The following is a 20,653-nucleotide window of genomic DNA, read 5'->3' as shown; positions in this document are numbered from 1 at the left end:
GTGTGTGTGTGTGTGTATGTGTGGGGAAAGGCAACAATTTCATTTGGCGTTTGACGAGCCAGGCAAACACAATCAACGCTGGCGGCAAACTAACCAAATTACTGTCCAACTAACACACACACACACACAAGCAGGCAGCATGCATGTGTATGTGTGTGTGTGTGTGTGAATGGGTGCTGCTGGGCTGCCAACTGACCTTGGCTTTTGGTCCACTACGACTGGCCGGCTCATCTAGAGACCGCCACACGCCCCCCTCGCCCGTCTACTCACCAATGTTACTCTCGGGAAACCATTCGTACTCCTTCACAGCGATGACATACCAGATGCAGGCGAGCCAGTGTGCTGCCAGTGTAAATGAAAACATCAACAGCGTCAGAATCATGGCCGTATGCTGTGAATATCGATCAATTTTTTGCAATAGCCTGGCCAGGCGCAACAGACGCGTCAATTTGACAAGATGAATGTGTGATTCCTATCCGTTAGATGCGGCAAGCGACAGAGAGAGAGAGAGAGAGAGAGAGAGATGGAGATAGAAAGAGAATAAAAAATTGTTTGTAATGTAACGAGATAAATTGTTAGACGAGCTGCATTGTTGTTGCTGCCGTGAACTTAGTTAGGTTTTACGTTTTATGCACACGTCGATTGTTTGCTCAACGACAGTAAAACTATCGATAGAACTACATGTATGTAACTGTAAAATAATATTTATGATTTTTGTTTGCTCGAATTTATGGAAATTTGTTGTCCCTGTTTTATTTCTGGCTGCACTCATAGAAAATGGAATGCAGAGTCTGAAATTGTGATTAAAATGTCAGGAACTTTTACAGGTAGAATGAGGCGAACTATATAAATTTATATATATGTATCATATATAGTACACCAATATATTCCCCATTCAAACCCTTACATATTATCCCCTCCAAGAAAAATAAACTATGCAACAAAAACTCAAAACTCAAACAGCAGTAAAAAACTGAGTTTTCAACTTGAATTTGTAAGGCGAAAAAAATTGTTTTCAACTCAAGCCAAACGAATAAATTAGTTTTTCATCGCAGCTAATGGCATTTGGTGCTAATATCATTTTTGGACCCCTCGCCAATTAGGTTGCCTACTTTCGCTGGGGCGTAAATTTCATTAGAGTGCAGGCACACACTCACACACACACACATACATGGCACACCCACGCAGAAAGTACCCTAAAATTTTGACACATGCCCATTTATTAGCTAGTATTTCCGGCCAGCTTCCGTCCCAAGCTTCAAGCACAAGCGCAGCTAAGTAAAAAGGGATAGTTGAATAAAATCACATATAAAAAAATCAAATAAAAATAAGAAAAAAAAAAACGGAAAATCAAAGGGGCTGTCATCAACAAGCCGAAATGTAAACATAAACAAGCTTATCAAGCCAGCCAGCCCCCACAAAGGACAAAGGCTACAAAGTTGTCCAAATAGAAGGTTTCTGCTGTCATTTCAGCTTTAAGCTGCAGATTCATACACCTAAATTATTGTGAATAAAAAAAAAATAGTTAAGTAGAAAACGTAGAGAAAGAGGAAGAGAAATGTAACTGTGGCTGACACAGTCTAAATTCTAAAATGGGCTCAGTTTGTGCCTTCGTGAAGGCAACAACAACAAAAATATATAAAAATTGCGATCTAAGCATTTAGCGTGCAACAGCCTTGCAGCAAATTCAATAGAGAGAGAGAGAGAGAGAGAGGGAGATAGAAGGAGAGTGAGAGAGGGAGGGAGGGAGGCAAAACTAAGGCAAGGCTGTCAAGCAGGCTATGTGAATGGCATTTAAAGCGTACAATAACAATTATGAGAAATTTACGAGAGCTTGACTTGAGTATACCCTGGAGAGAGAATGGGGTATCTGTGTATCTCTCTCTGCCTCTTTATCTATCTGTAACTTATACTTTTTACACTCTAGTTTATAGCTTACACTTAGTAAGCTATTGGCAAGTAAATGTTGCTTTGCTCAAATTAAGCTAATTAATTCATTGAAAATACATACATTACATATTTTTATTAAATAAAAAAAAATGTATAGAATGGAATATTTTTGGAATATATAATTTAATATAAAATTTGTTTATTTCTGAATGTCATATTTTTATATAATTTATTGATTTATATATAATTTATAATTTTTTATATTTATTTAATTTTATTTCAACATATTTTTAGTAGCTAATTTTGTCGTATTTTATATATTATTTATACATATACATATATATAGATATATATATATATATATATATATATATATATTATATATATATATATATATATATATATATATATATATATATATCTATATATATATATCTATATATATATATCTATATATATATATATATATATATATATTTATTATTAATATTCTTATTATTTGTTTGATCACAGCGTCATACGAATAGTTCAGCACAAGCGAAAACAATAATAATATATAATTTAATTGATATATTTATATAATATCTACTATGCACAAATGATGAATAAATTTTAATTATATTCAAGTCTATTCCATTGAAAATCTTCCGAGCAATATATTCCAATGCCTGATTACTTAATTTCAACAAATCTCAGCATGCTTGAATTAAATATGAATTGATTGATGAAATATGGATTGATTGATACAATGAATACATTTACAAAATTCAAGGAAAATTCAGGCTCATCCTGCACACACACACACACGCACACTTGTGTAATACAGAGTATACAATAATATAAAAAAATATATATATATATATATATATAATAATACACACAGACAGATGAACAGACAGCTGAGAACATGTTGAGGCGCTGTTGCTTTATGAACGACGGCACAATAAATGCTTTTGTGCCGTTATTTTCTATAAGGATTTTCGCATTTACAAAGCCGCGTGGCTAAGCGTGTGCGTGTGCGTGTGATTGTGTATATGTGTGTGAGCCGTTGCCAGGCTAAATTGTAATTCATGTTGCAATTTGTGCTGCGCTTTCGCTTTCATTTGCTCGCCTCCCTTGGCCTCTTTGGCTGGCTTTTGGACAAAGTTTTGTGCCGCCCGCACACATTTTGCTTACTTTGTCGCGCACAGCAACAACAAAAACAACAAGAGAAACAGCGCAAGCAACGTAACGTGAAGCAAGCTGCGTCAACTTGACTGTCATGGCAACTTCCGCTTCCGCTGACCAAGCTCTCCCTTCTCACTCCTTAACTCACTCTCACTCTCTCTTTCACTTTCCTCACTTTTTTGGTCTTCTTTGGGGATCTCAAAGATAATTAAAACTTTGAAATCAACTAAATATGTAAAGTTTGTAGTGCATTAGCTGGAAATTGGTATGCAGCAGCAGCAACAGAAGAAGAAGAAAAAGAAAAAACAAAAACCAAAAAAAACATGAAGTAAATCCAAGTCCAACATTTGTCAAAAGTAGCCAAAATAAAAAGTATATTAATGTTTTTTCTTGGCTGCAGCTACTTAAGAGCTTTAAAGCCACACGCAGAAGCTTACAACGCAAGCCAGAGAGGGACAGAGATAGATGTGCGTGGGTGGCCCAACGAGCAGGACAGCGTCAATAATTATAACGCATTTGGGTCGCTTGAAAATAGAAAGTTTTGTGGCATTTAAGAGCCAGATTTGTTTTTGCGACCTTCGAAAATGTTTAGATAAAATGAGTGAGACAGAGAGAGGGCGAGACAGAGCGAGATAGACAAGCTAGAGCAATCGGTCAGGCTAGTTAGCCTTGTTGCGTTCGGCCTTGGCAAGAATTTCCACTTTGATTGCGGCATGTTAAGGAGCAACACACCAGGCTTAAGTCGACTTTAAACAACTTTAGTAGCTGACTCATATTCACAACAAGTTGACAGCAAAATCAACTTACTAAGTAATTTTTTATTCATTCTGATTTCCCTCAGATATTTGATGCTTGCCCGAGCGCAAAAGTATTTCAACTTGACTCAACGAGGCAGCCGAAAATTTGTACTTGATTTGATCGGCTTCGGCGTTAAACGGCAACTTTTCTGTGGCTAAAAACATCAACAGCAACAACTGCCACAGAAAGTTTGTTAGCCATGACAATGCATAAAATCAGTTAAAAGCCAGCTGCGAAAATTAAGTCGGTACAAAAAATGGCAACTTAAGACACAAGTGGCAGCATGCTTGAAATATGCTCTTGGCAGCATTTCATGTTGATTTCTTGATTCTTGGCATGCCCTATAGCTGCAGAGAGAAATGGAGTGTATTGGACTAAGATATAGGCATGAATCAGCACGGTTTCCAGCTTTATAACTGATCAAATTTTATTTTTATCTACTTAAAAATAATAAAAATTTTTGCTCTTAAGTTTTAATTTTCTTAAATTTTTTTAATTTAGTTGACTTTTTATGTACTGTTAACTTCAATTTTTTTATATTTTAATTTTAAAAACAATATTAAATTTTAATAATTTTTTTAAATTTTATTGATGAATTTATATATACTTTTTATATTCAATTTTTTTTACTATATTTTAATTTTAAAAACAATATTAAATTTTAATTTTTTTTTTTAATTTTGTATATAATTTTTTTAATTTTTTGAATTTTATACATATATATATATTTATCTTTTTTATTTATATTTATTTTTTTTTCAAATATTTGTTCACAATTTTTTTTTTTACTTTTCGTCTTCTAGTAAAAAACTTTTTCCAGCTGTATATGGATTCTTTCGCTCTAACTTAAGCAAACTATATTAAACTAATTACGGCCTGTAAATTTTCACTTCTCAAATTAATTTTGCACTTTTGTAGCTTCTGCGAGCGAAATACACGGTATCTCATAGCTGAGCAAGCAACGCTTGCAAGATACTCTTCTGTCAAGGTCTTTGGTCCGAGCACTTCAAGTGGAAAGCTGACTTCGGCCAGCAAAGTAGGAAACAAAACAAACTTGCGAGACCCAAGTAAAGTGCTTGAAAAGACGCGGACGAAATGATGAAGCAACAGCAGCAAAAGCAGCAGGAGCAACAGCAGTCGCCCCATTTTCAATACCTGTGCGCAGAGCGAATGAAGCTGTAAATGCCGCAAAATGTAGCATACTTTTGAGCGCTCAAATTTATTTGAAGCACATTTGGGTCAGAATAGAAGAGCGAGGAGGGCGCACGATTTTAATCCCTTGCAAGTGCGCTCAAGCGGATTCCATTCGCCGTGCCACATAGTAAAGCAGCTTAAACGAATTGCGCAACGAATATAAATATGAAAACTATGCTGAAACGCTGATTACAGCAGTGCTAAGCGATCTAAAATTTCTATCGTGCTCTATCTCTTGCCCTAAACAAAAACCTTAATTAAATTGCAATGGCTACTAAGGCCAGCCAGACAAGCTAAACTTAGCCAAGTTCAACTGAGTCAAGTTGAAAGTGAACAAAAACAAAGAGAGAAAGAGAGTGAGGGAGAGAGAAGGCCAACAAAAATGCTAAGAACACATGCATTATGCATGCGCTGGCACAGTTTTATGCAAATCCTCTTTCAGCTATTTACCACTTGAAATTTCGGCTTAAATATTTGATGCCATCCCTGCTGAGGCTTCGGACTAGAGCTGACGAAAGGCCGACGACAGCCAGGGTTCATTGATAATCCGAAGTGAAATACCGATGGAACTCTCAATGCTTTGAGGCCAAAATTCGATTTCTTGTTTAATCTGCTCAGCTATTTTCAAATCAAGCAATTGTCTCAATCGAAGCCAATTAAATTTGTCTAGTCATGCAAGAGTACAAGCTCAACCAAATTATTGCTCAATATGTTGTGCAGCTGTCTAAACCAGATGTTAAGCTAATAAACAAGTGCAGTTGATAAAACTGTTGGCATCTGTATGCATATTTTTAAATTGTATTAATATTCAAATCAGGCAACTCAAAGAAAATTCACAGTTGCCTTAACATTTACTATGTCAATCGGTTTAATTGTTTTAATAAAATGAATATTATATTATTCTTTATATTTTATATTACTTATGCTTTTATATAATTTTATAAAAAAAAATATATATTTTCTTAAATATTTTTACTATCCAAATCGTTTCAGTAAATCTAATAAATTATTAGTAAATTTATTAACAAATTTTTGCAGAATATATGTTAATATATCATAATACAAAAACATCAATAAAATTTTCTTTCAAGGGATGTAACTTTAGAAATGGAAGGTAGAGCAATTATATTTTAACAAAAAATAATAAAAATAAAAATAAATGAGCACAAAGCTGATTGAGTTGATAAACCTAGGCAAATGTTTACGATTTAAATTATATATAAAAACAAAATAAACCACAAAGAGGGCCAACCACAATTGATGCTAATGCCAATGTGTTTTGAAATTGAAGTGAACAGAGAAAATGTGAAAGAGCTGAAATAGAGATAGCTAAAATGAAATTATGAAAGCCAAAGGCTGAAATGGAGATTCATGAAAACCTAAGCTAAGATAAATCTAGCAATGAAATACGAAATTAAATGAGCTAGCTTTAAGGCAACTTACGAAGAGAACAAGAGAATATGAAATATGGAGAACTTAAACTAACTTAACTAACTCAAGTTTATAAAGACGAGAGTGAGACAGAGAGAGAGAGAGGGTAACTTCTTCTTGTGCACGAGCTAAAACTAATTAAAAAAATAAAAACAAATATTCAGTCACATCCGCTTAGACAACCCAGCCCAGACAGCGTATGCATATCAAATGCAGTAAATTCCTCACACACACACACAACCCGCGACCCACCCATAGTAAACCACCTGCTAAAGCAATTTCCTGTGGTATGCAAATAGCAAATTTAATTTTTCAATTGCCCGGGCAATAAAACTATTTGTAAACGTTGTTTGGCAAACAATTTACTCACCTCGCCGTCGTACAAATCGGAGGCATACAGATGATCAAAGGGCAGGGCAGCCAATAAATCGACGGCAAACCAGCCACGGAAATAATTGATGGCAATCTGTTTCGAATTGGAGACGACCTCACCTTTGCGTGAGACAAAGGTTGTGCGAAAATTCAATAAAATATCTGCAATAGAAGAGAGCAATAAATGAAATCAAAAAAAAAGGTTAAATGTGGTGTAAGACACAAGACGAATTGCTACAAAACTAAAAAGCCAAATTTGGCCTTAAGCTAAATTCAATTCCCAGTCAAGAATACAAAAGGCAATTGATGGGAATCTAAGTATGGCTAACAGGTTGTCCACACACACACACACACACACATACTCGCAATGCCCAAATGGACATTAAATGGTCATCGTCATCATCATCATCATCGTCATCATCATGATTATCTGCTTTGTTGTATAGTGGTACTCACCCACAATAAATAGCGCTTCAACAATCACATCGGAGACCATCGTCTGTCGATCCGCTTTGGCAAATGCGGCATTGTAGGGCACCATTAATGCCACATAGAAGGTCGCCACCAATATGACCCAATCCCATATGCCTTTGAATACGCCGTAATGGGGTAAAATCAAGCGTGACTTCTTTATCGATTGCGTTTTGTATTCGGGAAATGGTGCCTCAGTTGAATGCATAAAGTTCTGCAATAAATAAATCACACATCAAAAGTCAATTTCAATAAACGAAAAAGCTAAAGTTTCGTTTTATGTGCCAAAAATGTCGCATATGAAAAAAAACGGAACTAAAATTGTTAATTTAATTAACATTTTGTTTATTGCAGAAGTATTGAACCTTAAAATTCATAAGCAAAATAATTTATATAATTCTTAAAGTTCAATATTTGATAACATAAAAAATCAGTCAAATTTCAAAATAACTTCAGAAAGTATTTAAATAATTTTTATAAAAAGAAATAAAAAATTGCGGAAGAAAAACTGTAAAGATTCGGTATGAAAAAAAAAATACTTACAGACAAAAATTAATAAAAGAACAATCGAATGGGATTTTAATTATACAAAATAAATATTAAAAAAAAAACTATTTAAACTAAATCATGGTGTTTAATAATTGTTTTTTTTTTTTTTTTTTTTTTTTTTTTTTGGTAATTACAAAAATGTTGAAATCTAGATGATAAATAAATCATAAAAGAAAGAATTTTTATTCTGACATTTCAAGTTATTTATTTAAGCAAACATAATGAGAATTTGTAATTTTGTTTTATTGATTTCAGAAATACCAAAAACTAGTTCAAATAATGCAATAACAAAAATATACGAATATACAAAAGCAGCACAGCTTAAAATTCTCTAAATTCCATTTAAATAATACGCCACACGTTGAGTGTGTATGCTGAGCTATTACCTTCAACAGGAACCAAAGTGGATTAAAAACGATATACGTTTAATTGAATTTGGGTCGGAATGGCCCTGGCGCCATTCTCGTGTTTGCATTAGGCTAAGTGTGTGTGTGTGTTTGCATTTGTATATGTGTGCTTGTATGTGTGTGCATGCGCATTTGGTGGTTATTCAGTGGATTGCTTATTATATGTACTCACGTTGCCCAGCTTCAATTTGGTTTTGACACCGCCCTTCTCGGGCTTGTAGTGTCCAGATAGCTGATATAGAACCGCACGACTGCGACGTCTGCCCATATTACAGCCGGCAGGTACATCCAAATTATTGCCCTCGCCGGCCTCCGTATCGCCGCCATCACCGGCGCCCGGTCCGCCCAGGCCGGGCAGGCCGCCCAGGCCCAATATGCCGGCATTCGATCCGGCACGGAATCGAGCGCCCAGTAGTGCAGCTGTAAGGGCAAAAACTTACAGATTCGCAACGCAAAAATTTCAAATTTCGGATGCAGCAGCCGCAGACGACAGTCGCGATTTGCGATTTATTAATTAATTAATACATGTGAATTATTAAAAGTTTGTTTGTTTTTTTTTTTTTTTGTTTGGATTTTGGATATTATTATTATTTGGGGTTGGTTTAGTTGTTTTTACATGTCGGTTTAATTACAATGATGATGCCGGTTAGAGTAAGAAAAAAGAGCACAAAGAAAGAAAATATACAGATATTGTACAAATACAATTTGAATTAAATTTAGTTAATTAAAACATTTTAATATTTTTGTTTTAGTCAATTTGTTATACAACATATTTAGCAAAAACGACTCACACACACAGATAAACACACATAGACAAAAGCTGAGAAGCGACACAAAGCACAAGCTGAAGTGTGTTTTTTTTTTATAATCGAAATTTTAGTTTATTTTTGTTTTAGTTGCTTTCACATTTACCTTTGTTGCAGTGCTTTGGAACAGTTTATTAGTAAAATGCATCATCTAACGCATGCAGCAATATTTATGGGTTTTATACCCTAAACAAATTGAAAATGACCATATTGGGTATATTAGTTGTAGGGAAGATCCTATAAAGGATAAGCATTTGAATAACGAGCTGATTTGTCCGCCTGTCTGACTGTCCAATTATTCCTTCATACTATAGAATTTCATATTTAAATTTACATATTTTATTTGATGCACTTTCGAGCTGGGTATCTCTTCATTTACTACATTTATTTTGAGATCTTTTCTAGTTCTCTATAATATTGCATAAATATTCATCATTTTTGGCAAAGTTTATGGCTTTAATTGTTTTTCGGCCAACAGATGCAAATATTTATATTAAAAACGTTTCGTCATAAAAGCATTTCGTTTGCCATTGCAGCAACCATAACAAAAAAATATTTAATTAAATGCGAAATGGAAAAATGTATTTATTATTTCAACTTTAATTCATAAATGCATGCGAGAGTCAAGCAAATATTTACCCACACCACAAAAGAAAATATATAATGAGTAGCAGTATAATATCATGGGACATGAGCTTAAATACAATCATTCACAGCCTAGATCAAGCAACGTGCCAAAGACTGATGTCTGTGAATTTGCGAGCATGTAAACACGGCTGAGTGTCAAGAGGTGGAAAGTGGGCGGAGCCGGCATAAAAGTACGCCACAATCTCATATAGACCAAGCACAATGGCTACAACCTCAAACAATCTCAAACGGTCTCATTAAATGTAACTTTATTTTGTTTTTTTTTTTCCTCTCTCTCTCTCTTTGATACTCAAAGGCAGCGCGTGGTGCTATAAATTACAATTAGCTTGATTGTGAAAAATTTGACCCAACAAACAAACACCAAAACACAAGAAATAATAAAAAACAACAAAGAAATGGGGTAAGCAACAATAACGACAACAAATTCGGCATACTAATTATAAAAATTTCATTTTCGATATGCTAACAAAGTGTAAAAATGCTTCACGCCTGTTTCATTAAAAATGTTTTAACTTAAATAACAAAGGTGAAGCGAATTTTTAAACAGAATTGGATTAGGATTTGACGGAATGTGGGCTGACACAGAGAGAGAGAGAGAGAGAGAGAGAGTGTGTTGAGATAACTAGGATATAAAAGTATTTTAAGTTCTTAGAAAATGCAACTCATAATAAATCTCTTACAAATAAACAACAAAAAAAATAAATAAATAAATAAATAATAAAAATAAATAAACAAATAAAGTAAACTAAACTGTAATTTTTAGTTCAACTAAAAAATAATTTAAAAAATATATAATTAAAAATATAATTACATTTTAAATTATAGAATATTTAAATAAATGTTGCATAAATTATTAAACTATAAAATTAAATTAATTTAAAATTATATATTTATAGTTTTTTATATATAATATTATACTTTTTTTTCAATTATATTTATATCCATTCTCAGCCCAAAGGGTATACAAACATAACAGCAACTACTTTTCGCAGATATCTCTCGAAAAGCAGACGTAACAAATTTGATTTCAATTTTGAAGCCAAAAGCCAGACCTAGTCCCAAACCCAAACCCAAACCCAAAACAGACCCAGCCCTAGACCCAGGTCGAAAAAGCCCGAAAGCGAGCCCGTGTACCCTTGCGTAGCTGTCATATCGAAATGCCAATTAAGCTGCCAGGCACCTACTCAATGATCCGGGCCGCGGGCTACCAACATTTTTCTTCTGCTTCTTTTATTTTTTTTGGAGTTACCTACCAAAATGGAGGCCGCACGTTTCGTACGCTCCACGCATACAGAAAACAACTCCAAGAGCAGCAGAAATAAAATATATTGAAGGGCAAAACAGAAATATGGCAAAGCAACTGCAAAATATGCGCAATCCAGTCGAGTGTGGCAAATGCCGAAGAAAAAAATTGCTTATATATATATAAAAAGATGTCGCACATGCCGCACAGGCGTAAAATTGTTAAGAGCAGCTGCTGCTACTCCTGCTGCTGTTGCTGCTGCGGCTACTCCAGTCGCATTCCTGACAGGCCTAATGATGTGTAAAATGACGGTCATTTGAACTGTCGCCGGCCAGGGCCCTGGCTCGCTCTCACACAACTGTGTCGCGGCGAATGATAATTCAATTGGCTTGCGAATCTCGGCTCATCGGCCACATCAAACGCGGCGAATTCCTTACAAATTTACAGCCTAATTGCTTGTTGGCCTCACTCTGTGTGCATATTTCATTTCATGCGGCGCTTGGCTTTCCGACAAACCGCAAAATTTGCCCGCTCAATGTGCGAGGCAGCCTAACAGATTTACGGCAAATGTCAATGTTTTGTAATTAAATATTATTACCGATGTGTATTTTCGCTGGATTACGTATATGTCGTGTGTAAGCCGATTGTCATTAGTGTGAGCGAGGCTGCCCATGGTAAAGTAGACAGCTTTCTCTATATAAAGTAGTAAGCCATAGTTTGCTAATTTGCTGGATAAATATTTGGCATTTAAATCTTTTAGGCATCAATAAAATATATACATAAGAAAATAATTGTTCTCTCTCTTCAGCAAATATCTAACTTAAAATTTAGCTCAAAATAATGTGTATTACGTATACGCAGTGTCTCTGACACAATATTAAATCCTTTACGACTTAGTTCGTAGTTAAATAAATGTGCTGCAGCGCTTAGCTCTTCTGCCAGATAAACTTTTATTGCTTCAAAATATTACGCATACGTCGCATGCGTGTTTGGCCAATGTCTGCAATTGGCATTTATATCACAGCCGACAATTGCTTCAGGCTATCCATAAAAGAGAAGAGATTTTAAGTACATAACGGCTTGCAAATTGATGAATCCAAGCAATTGCGAATATTACGTATTCGCACTAGAATTATTTATATACCTATTACCTATACGTAATGGCATTTATATTCAACTATTTAATATCTTTGTCTTGAAAAGTTTATGACTTGAATTGTTTCTTTTAAATTTCATTTGTATACTAGTTCCACAAATTGAATTTGACTCAAATTACGTATACGTCAGGTAGCCAATACTAATAGCTGGCAAAAAATTATATATAATTTTAAACAAATTACTAATAAATGTGTTAATTTTATATGCCAACTCTGCATCAGAATTTTTGGATTTACGATTCTTCACATACTCTTAGCGTTTACTAATTAATATAGCAAAAAAGTGTTGTCAATATACATTAAATTCAATTTACAAGCCGCCAACTATATGATATTTGATTCTGTCATATTCCTTTGCCAGACTCTAGACTCTGGCATGTGCAACAAATGCCACTGGACACACGCTGTAATTAATGCAATATAAATTGCAAATTTCCTGCATATTAACCGCATGACATGCGCTCAAGCGCTGTCAGAAGCAAGTGCATGTTAAGCAGCTGGAAAGCCAAACCGCATTCCCAGCCCTCTGGCCAATGTACATGCAACAGCTGCAGATCAACTTGAATTTGTGCCATTTATTTTTTAATAATCTGAGAAAAAAGTAAAGAAAAGTATTTTAAGTGCTCGTTTCAAGCTGAGTGAAAACTGTGAACGAGCGTTTGTTTGTTTTGAGCTGCTCATCCTGTCAGTGCTTTGCATGAGTGCACAAGACCACAGAAACCACAAACAGGGAACTGAGAACAGAGAGCAGGCGACTCAAGACAAGTCGAGTCAAGAGTCAAGAGTCAAGAGCAGTGACAACAAAGCCGCGACTGCTGAATAATGATGCTAATAAAACTGCAAATGAAAAGCTGCCAGAAAACGCCAGAGTGCAAGGCAGCTAAACAATGCCAGGGATCTCCCCACTAGCCAAAACCCCTGCAGACCTTAGTTATGTACCAAATAATTTACCCAGTCCGCTCACTAATCCGCATTAGTTGAATGCGCAATGACCTACGCGAATAAATTCACTTCATGCGCACAAGCCAAACAATTCACTTGGCATTTTCTGTTTGCAATTGTCTTACTCTTTCTCTCCTTCTCTCTCTCTCTCTCTCTCTCTTCCTCTCTGTCATCCTTTTCTTTGAGCATTGTCTGACTGCACATCAATATTTAAGCATGCAAGTTGCTTAATTCACAGCCCTTGCTGTTTTATTCAGACTAAGCTAATTCAGTAAATTCGGTTGTCAGCATATTTAATGCGTAATCGGGTCGACCGAACGCAGGTGAGTAATAGTTGGAGGCCTAATTGGGTTCCTGACAACGCTCAACATATTAAATGACAACTAAATTATTGGCAAATTAAATATTTATTTCATTCGACGTTATTTCCATTCAAATCAAAGCTAAAGCTTCATTGCCTGAAAAATCCATTTGATTTACAGACAATAAATAAATTCAATTGAAACTAAAATGAATTTGCTATTAAATTGAAACTTAAATGAATACTGGGATAATCCGATTGTAACTTAATAAACTGAGCTGGCAGACAATGAAATGTATATTTTATTTAAAAATTTAATACACTGAATACAATTATATTGAGTAGAAACTTTGCAATTTTAAACTGAATGCAGGATGAACAAAAAAATAAATTAAATTTGTGTTAGCCAATAAAATAAAAGCTTTAATTTTTAAATTCATTAATTTAAATATTTTTTATATTTAATTTAAGCTTAAAATTAAATTAAGATCAGGAAGAAATAGGAATAAATCCAAAATAAAACCAAAAAAAATTTACACAATAACAAAAATAAAATTCACATATTAAAAGCTTGAATTAAAAAAATTCTACATAAATTAAATCAACATCAACATCAAGCAAATCTCATTTTATACTTTGCTGGTATTAAACCCAATTTTAAATGTCATTTTAAGCCGAGCTAATCCCATTAGAAAAACTACGTGGTGGAAAATTCATCAAATCTCCTTTGGCATAAGGTATTAAAAAACCACAGCTCAGTCAAAAAGTTGACAAAATGGAATTAAAAACACGCAAAAAACAAGAAAATTGCACAGAGTTCGAGTTAAATATTTATATGCACAAGCTCAAAGCATTTCACAAAAAGCATAAAAAAATCAAAAATGCTGTTAACTAACGCAACACGAAGAGGTTAACCAAAAAGTCAGTCAAAAATAAAGTTGACATGACAGAAAAACAAAAATAGTATGAGTGAGAGAGTCGAGACAGCTCGACTAGAAGTTTCGCTGAGCCCAGCTAAAAGCTGATATTGCATTCAATTAATGTTTCTTTTATATAACTCTGAAGTTTCCAAATTTAGCAGTATAAGAACAAGATTCATTACTTTCGATCATAAAGAGTTATCGTTACAAAATTGATAAAGAATTAAGCTTGCAAGATATCTATGTTCAATTGAACTAAGTAGATCCACTCAGCTTGGCATTCAGAGCAATAATATATAAACTGCTGCTGTCATATATAGGGCTTCTGTTACGCCTACTTCATATAAAGTTCATACCCTGATTTCCACATTTTCAATGGGTATACAAAATGAAACAAGAAAATGCGAGAGCAACCGCAGACAGGCGGGACAACGTTTGATATATATGTACACACATCTGACAATATATATAGAGCCGTATGTATGTATATGCTCATATCACGATGAGAGTCATTTATACATATATCATGATTCGCCTTCTGACAAGACATTTTGCTAAACCAATTTTTCAAACATTTTCACATTTTTTTAGCTGCCTTTGTTTTATTCGTTTATGGATTATTTAACTTGGGGCGCGTGTGATTTGTGCTGTGGCTGTGGCTGAGTGGGGTGTATTAACAGTTGATTGTGCAATTCTTGTGTGGGCGTGTCAATTGTTAATAATGCTTGCTTGATACTTTGTGCGCGAAAATGCATTTGCTATGTGGCTTATACAGTATTTAATATAGAGAGTTGATTTATTGCGTGGCATTTTTTTTTTTTTTGCTATCAAGCCTGGCATACTTACCGCTATCACACTCCTCGTTCACATTCATCTCGAGCATCTTGGTGTGCGTGATGTCCTTGTGGGAGGCCAGGAAGAGCACCACCTCGCGCTTCTCATTTTTAATGGGCACAATGTCAAACAGACACCAAAAGGGCGCACCTGGATTAAGAGATAAATTATGACATTGACGTGTTAATTAATTAAAGTGACCCTGGGAGACACGGCACACAGGTCTCTGTTGCCAGCTGTAAACACTGCAAAAAAAACAGATACACACCAGCACTCACACTCACACCCACACACACAGTCACACAAAATGGCTGTATATAATCATAATAAACGGTAAACAGCGCGCATTTAAGATGAATAGCTGCTGAGCAGATTTAGTGACCATGGCGAGCGTTTGATGTAAACAGCTATTTGAGCGTAGCTAAAGACGCCTTTGTCGGCACAGCAGAAGTGGGCGTGGCAGACGAACCAAGGTCTTTTATGCTGGGTAGCATTGCTTTGATGCTGGTGTCCATGGAGAAGACGCTTCTGAGTAAACACAAACAAAAACAGTAAAACCAGGCACCAGGAAGTGCAAAATGCTCACCAAATTTAATGAAACTTGAAATTGAGTTGGCTTAATTAACATAGCATATAATAGTGAGAGCTTTTTGCAGAGCAGTGTAAACTCCTGTTGAATTAGGAATCCTGTTGAGCTTTGTTCGACAACAGTTAGAGATAAAACTCTTTCACTCCATTTTAGAACCAGATACTACTACAGCTCTCTGCTGGTTCCCAAAAAACCTCCATAAAGGATTTTATAAAATTAATACCCTTATCTAACTTTAATATATGTATTAATTGACAGTTTTTCTTTACACTTGGAGAAAATTAAATCTGACTTATGAATGCTTGTATAGTAAATTCTAAAAATTATTTTAAAAATCTTATATAAATTAAATTATTAAAAATCGAAAAAAAAATCTAAAATTTGTATTTAATGTATTTAAAAATAATTACAATTTTTTTTTTAAATAATATCAAGAAATATATATATCCCAGCCAGACGAACTCACAACAGAAAGACAATAAAAAATACATATTTTTTAACTCTTCTCTTGCCTCATATATATATATATTATATACCCCAACTGTGCGATCTCACAACAAGAGCAGTACATATTTAAATATATTTATTTATTTACTTTTTCTATTGCCTCAAAGCGGACAACCAAAAAAACGATGTAAACTTTATTACTTTCATTCAAATAGCATTTAACAATTTCAGTAAACCAAATAAAATTGAATCGACAAATTTCCAGCTGCATTTGACCGCCAATTTCATTTGTGGCTCAGCAATTTGAGGTTTTTATTGTTTTTTTTTTTTTTTTTGGTTAGCAAAACAGTTTAAAACTTTGACTGAACAAAGAAGCCAAAGTTAATTAACATTTAATGGTATGCAGAAAATGATTGTATATCAATTTGATAAAACCACAATTATTAATGGCCGCCAAGAGTTTTAATTACAAATTGCTGCATAATTCATAATATTAATAATTAATAATAATAGATGGCAATTTGTCTATTAAAAGTTGTTTAAACGAGCTGCAAATTGGAAAACTTGTGGATAGCATTTAATAGCCAGCCGTAGCCTTTGGCCACTTGGTCGATTAATCGTGACTTCATTAAAGCACAACGAAAAACGAATTGAAATAAAATAAAGTGAAACACGCGATGAGAACGTGCCAAAATGCTGCCAACAAATTTATTGTTTAGTGCGCACACACAACAAGTGGCTGAATGTGCTATGTGTGTGTGTGTGTGTGCCCTCTGCTCCTGGGAGACAGCTACAAACCACAGGCGGTTACTGCTGCTGCTGCCAATGGAAACTAGTTCAAGGCAAAGCCCCTCTAACTCAATAAAGTCAAGCTCATGCGAGCCACGCACCAGAAAATTGATGCGGCTACAGCAGCAGGAGGAGCAGGAGCTGGAGCAGCAGCAGAAACAGCAGCCATAGCCGCACCCGCAGCAGGCTGTATCTTAAATTAAAAGTCAATACGAAGATGGTTAAAAGCGGCTATAGCCGAACGCAAGGGGCAGCACACTTGAGCCACTGACAGCAGCACCACCACCAGCAGCAGCACCTCCTGCCAGACTCCTGCTGACTGCTGCTGGTTTACCAGCAAACAAAAACTTTTTGTGCAATCGGCGCACGTGGACGTGTGCCACAATTGACTTACAGCTTTTCACTTATTACACAATTGCCGTTGCTGTAGCCGTTGTTGTTGCTGTTGCTGTTGCTGTTGTTGTTGCTATTATTGTTTCTGTGGCTGCTGTTGTTTGGCCAGCAATTGTGATAATCCTTTGGCAGCTGTTTTTCAAAACTTTGCACAATTTCCTCTCATGTGGCAGGCCACAGCTTTTAAGTTGGCTTGCGGTTGCCTGACTCACACACGCACACACACACACAGCTCATGCTTAGATGACACTGGCTGAAAGTGAAACTTTCATGAGCCAGAAATATGTCACAGTGGATTAGAAAACAATTTCACAGCACTTCAACAGAACAAACTAGGCCCTGAGCTACTTCTAGCGTGGCAAGCGTGAAAATATGAGAGCTTAATAAACACCTGAAAGCATTTTATTGAAGAAAATATTAGTCTCATGACTGTGGACTTTATAGTTAAAACAAAAGCTAGGAATTCATGCTTTGGCTAAGGCCTAAACAAAAAGTCTAGTTATACACAGTCGGCAAATATTTAGAATTATTGCAAAACTTGATATTTTCCGTTGCACTATGCCCCAATTAAAACTTGGAATTAGTTCAGGCGGCTCTCTCTCTCTCTCTCTCTCTCTCTCTCTCTGCAGATTGCAGTCAATAGTGCGCGACCATTAAAACTTCGCCAACTATGCTTTAAAATTTTGTTAGCTTTAGTTTCCTCTACTCCATGAAGGTCACAGCTGCCGCAACTGTAAAGCTTTCACGTATTAGTTAGACTCTGTTTTCAACTGTAATTATCTAGAATGAAATGCAGTTTCTAGGACTATAACAGAGCCATGAAAATAATGTTTATATTCTTTATAAATAGTAATTCACTGGAGGTGGGCAATTAAGCTAAAATTAAGCTAAATTTCACTAATTTTATGAGAACGAAGCTCATTAAAAAAATCTTTCAGACTTACAGCAAATACCTAAAACCCTAAGCTAATGTCTCTTAAATCTCATAGAAACATTTCCAGCTTAAGCATAATTAAATTATGATTTTCAATGGAATATACTCAATTTGCGCTCATAACTGGATTAAATCTGCGCTTAATCACATTCTGCGCTCTTTCTCAATATCAAAAGAAACTTTAACTAATTTGTTTAAACCTGACCGCAGACTGTTGTCAGCTGTTGCAGCAGGAGCAGGAGCAGCAGCAGCAGGAGCAGCAGGAGCAGTAGCAACTTGGCATCTTTTGCGTTTTAGCTGCCGCAAACAGCTGGAGCATGTAATTTCCTCTTTGTAGCGCACAAATTACCTCAAATGCTAAATGAACTTTAAACAACAGCAGCAGCACAAAAACAACAACAACAACAACAGAATAAAAAAGAAATGCTTTTAATTAAAAATGAAAACAATTTACAGCAAAAATTTCTCACAATTTGCTGGGCAACTGTTTAGCTATTGCTGTTGTTCTTGTTGTTGTTGTTATTGCTGCTGTTGTTGCCTGTGTCTTACCTTCCTTTTTGTAGAAAATAACTTCCAACTTTAGTTCCGTCTTATTTGAAAGACTTTTCTCAATTTGCTGCTTGTGCTCCTCCTTTGTATCCGGCCCGTAAAGGAAATGACATGAACAGCCTGTTTTTGTGTTGTTGTTCATTCATTTTCGCATGATTGTTGTTGTCGTCGTCGTCGTCGTCGTCATCGTCGTTGGCAAACAATTGAATAAAATGTACAAATACATTCAACTGAGTATTGAAGTGTTGAAGCTGCTTGTTTCTGTCCGTCAATTTGACAGTCAGTCAAGTTCGGTCGGCGTCGCTCTTAGCTCAATTGTCTTACCCTTTTGCATAATTTGCGCGCGTGAATATCCTGTCAAGTCCACGAACCCATCCGAGCAATAAACAATTGGATTGCCATTTGCCTGCGCATTGCCAAGCACAAAATTCGAATCTGCAAAAGAAAATTGAACGACATTGAGAGAGTGAGCGGGAGAGAGTGTGAAATGACAGAGGAAATGTATATACACACATATAGGTATACCTATATATAAAATTTCATAATTTTTTTATTTGACTTCATAAATAAGTGAGTTCCATAATAATTACTTAACTTAAGCGCTTGACCTTTGTTACTTTTCCACTTCAAATAAAACAAATAGAAAATATTTTCATTATCAACACACAACAAATTTAATTAAAATTCAGCTATGCTCAATTCGCTCACTCTATATTCACATTCGCTATCTCTGAGCTGGGCGTAAAAAACAAAAACAAAAGCTTTTTATGTTTTCTTTATTTCTGCCTTGCCAATACCCAAAAGAGAAAAACTTTAATATGAAAACATGAAAATGATTTTACGTATTTTTGTTTACCATAAAAGAAAAATAGTAAAATAAATAATGCTTAAAGCCTTGATACTATATAAGTTTGCAGAAAATTGATGAATTTTAACAATTTCAATTAAATATTACGCATACGACGCGTATGCTGAATCAACTCTGGAGTTCAATTAAGCTAATGCACTTCAATGCTAAATAATTGATTTTAATCGAACAAATATGGGGAGAGATTACCGCAGCTGATTAAAAGTCTATTAAAAGCGCAGCTGTGAATGGGGTAGCAGCCCCTGGCTCAAGCATTTCTATATAAATAACACTGGGCACACATGCATGCAGCCAGAGCTATGAATAGCCAGAGCATGAATATCAATTCGCATTTCCTAAGCCCCCCATTCAGAAATGCAACAATCAATTTATACAAGAGAGCTAACAAGCAGCAAATGCAATGTAAATATTTCACACGGCCAGCAGGAACATTGTTAATAATCATTTTTGATAGCATTACAAAGTTAACTGGCCCAAGATAAATCACATTTTTGGCTGCCGGCCACATTCTGGGCACATTAAGCACTTGACTGGGCCGCACTCGGCTACAGCTGCTGCTGACTAGTCAAAAATTAAATATATATATACATATATATATCTGTACATGGGAAATTTATGTGTATGGCGCTGCGCAGTTTGTCAACGCATTAAACTTGCGTACAACAACAATCATACGCCATGTGCGCCCAGCAGACAAATCACTTGCAGACTTTGCCAGCACTAAAAATTATTGCCTGTCGACGGTTCTTTGCGTGTGAGATATATCAAAATCTGCGAGTGTTACTTAAGGTCACTAGAATTATTAATTAAGCGAGTGCTGCTAAGGTCAGCCAAGACAGACATTAACTGTAAATACAGGTGCATTTGTGGGAGGGGCAAAACTTTATAGGGCGGCGCAAAGCGGATTTAGTGGAATAGCTGAGACTAAGTACATTATTAATTTACTTAATCTAA

The 20,653-nt window shown here is 35.3% G+C and overlaps 1 protein-coding gene across 4 annotated transcripts in view; it reads right to left on the bottom strand.

Moving 5' to 3' along the window:
- Positions 1-20,653, bottom strand: part of Elk (Eag-like K[+] channel) — a 78,781-nt gene that overhangs the window by 20,096 nt on the left and 38,032 nt on the right. For 3 of the 4 annotated variants that reach the window (XM_089261504.1, XM_089261503.1, XM_089261505.1), the window contains exons 4-10: positions 19,156-19,266; positions 18,832-18,951; positions 15,143-15,280; positions 8,452-8,714; positions 7,309-7,537; positions 6,851-7,014; positions 271-472 (exon numbers count right to left, since the gene is read on the bottom strand). In XM_089261504.1, coding sequence (XP_089117630.1) covers positions 271-472; positions 6,851-7,014; positions 7,309-7,537; positions 8,452-8,714; positions 15,143-15,280; positions 18,832-18,951; positions 19,156-19,266 — 1,227 coding nt within the window. The remainder of the gene's footprint in view (positions 1-270; positions 473-6,850; positions 7,015-7,308; positions 7,538-8,451; positions 8,715-15,142; positions 15,281-18,831; positions 18,952-19,155; positions 19,267-20,653) is intronic. The other variant, XM_089261506.1, reaches the window with a different exon arrangement.

The sequence above is a fragment of the Drosophila navojoa genome, chromosome 5 (genome assembly GCF_054131105.1).
Source record: "Drosophila navojoa isolate 15081-1374.11 chromosome 5, UAZ_NAV_1.0, whole genome shotgun sequence".
NCBI lineage: Eukaryota > Metazoa > Arthropoda > Insecta > Diptera > Drosophilidae > Drosophila > Drosophila navojoa.
The sequence above is the reverse complement of the archived record's forward strand: the minus strand, read 5'-3'. Positions and strand labels throughout refer to the sequence as shown.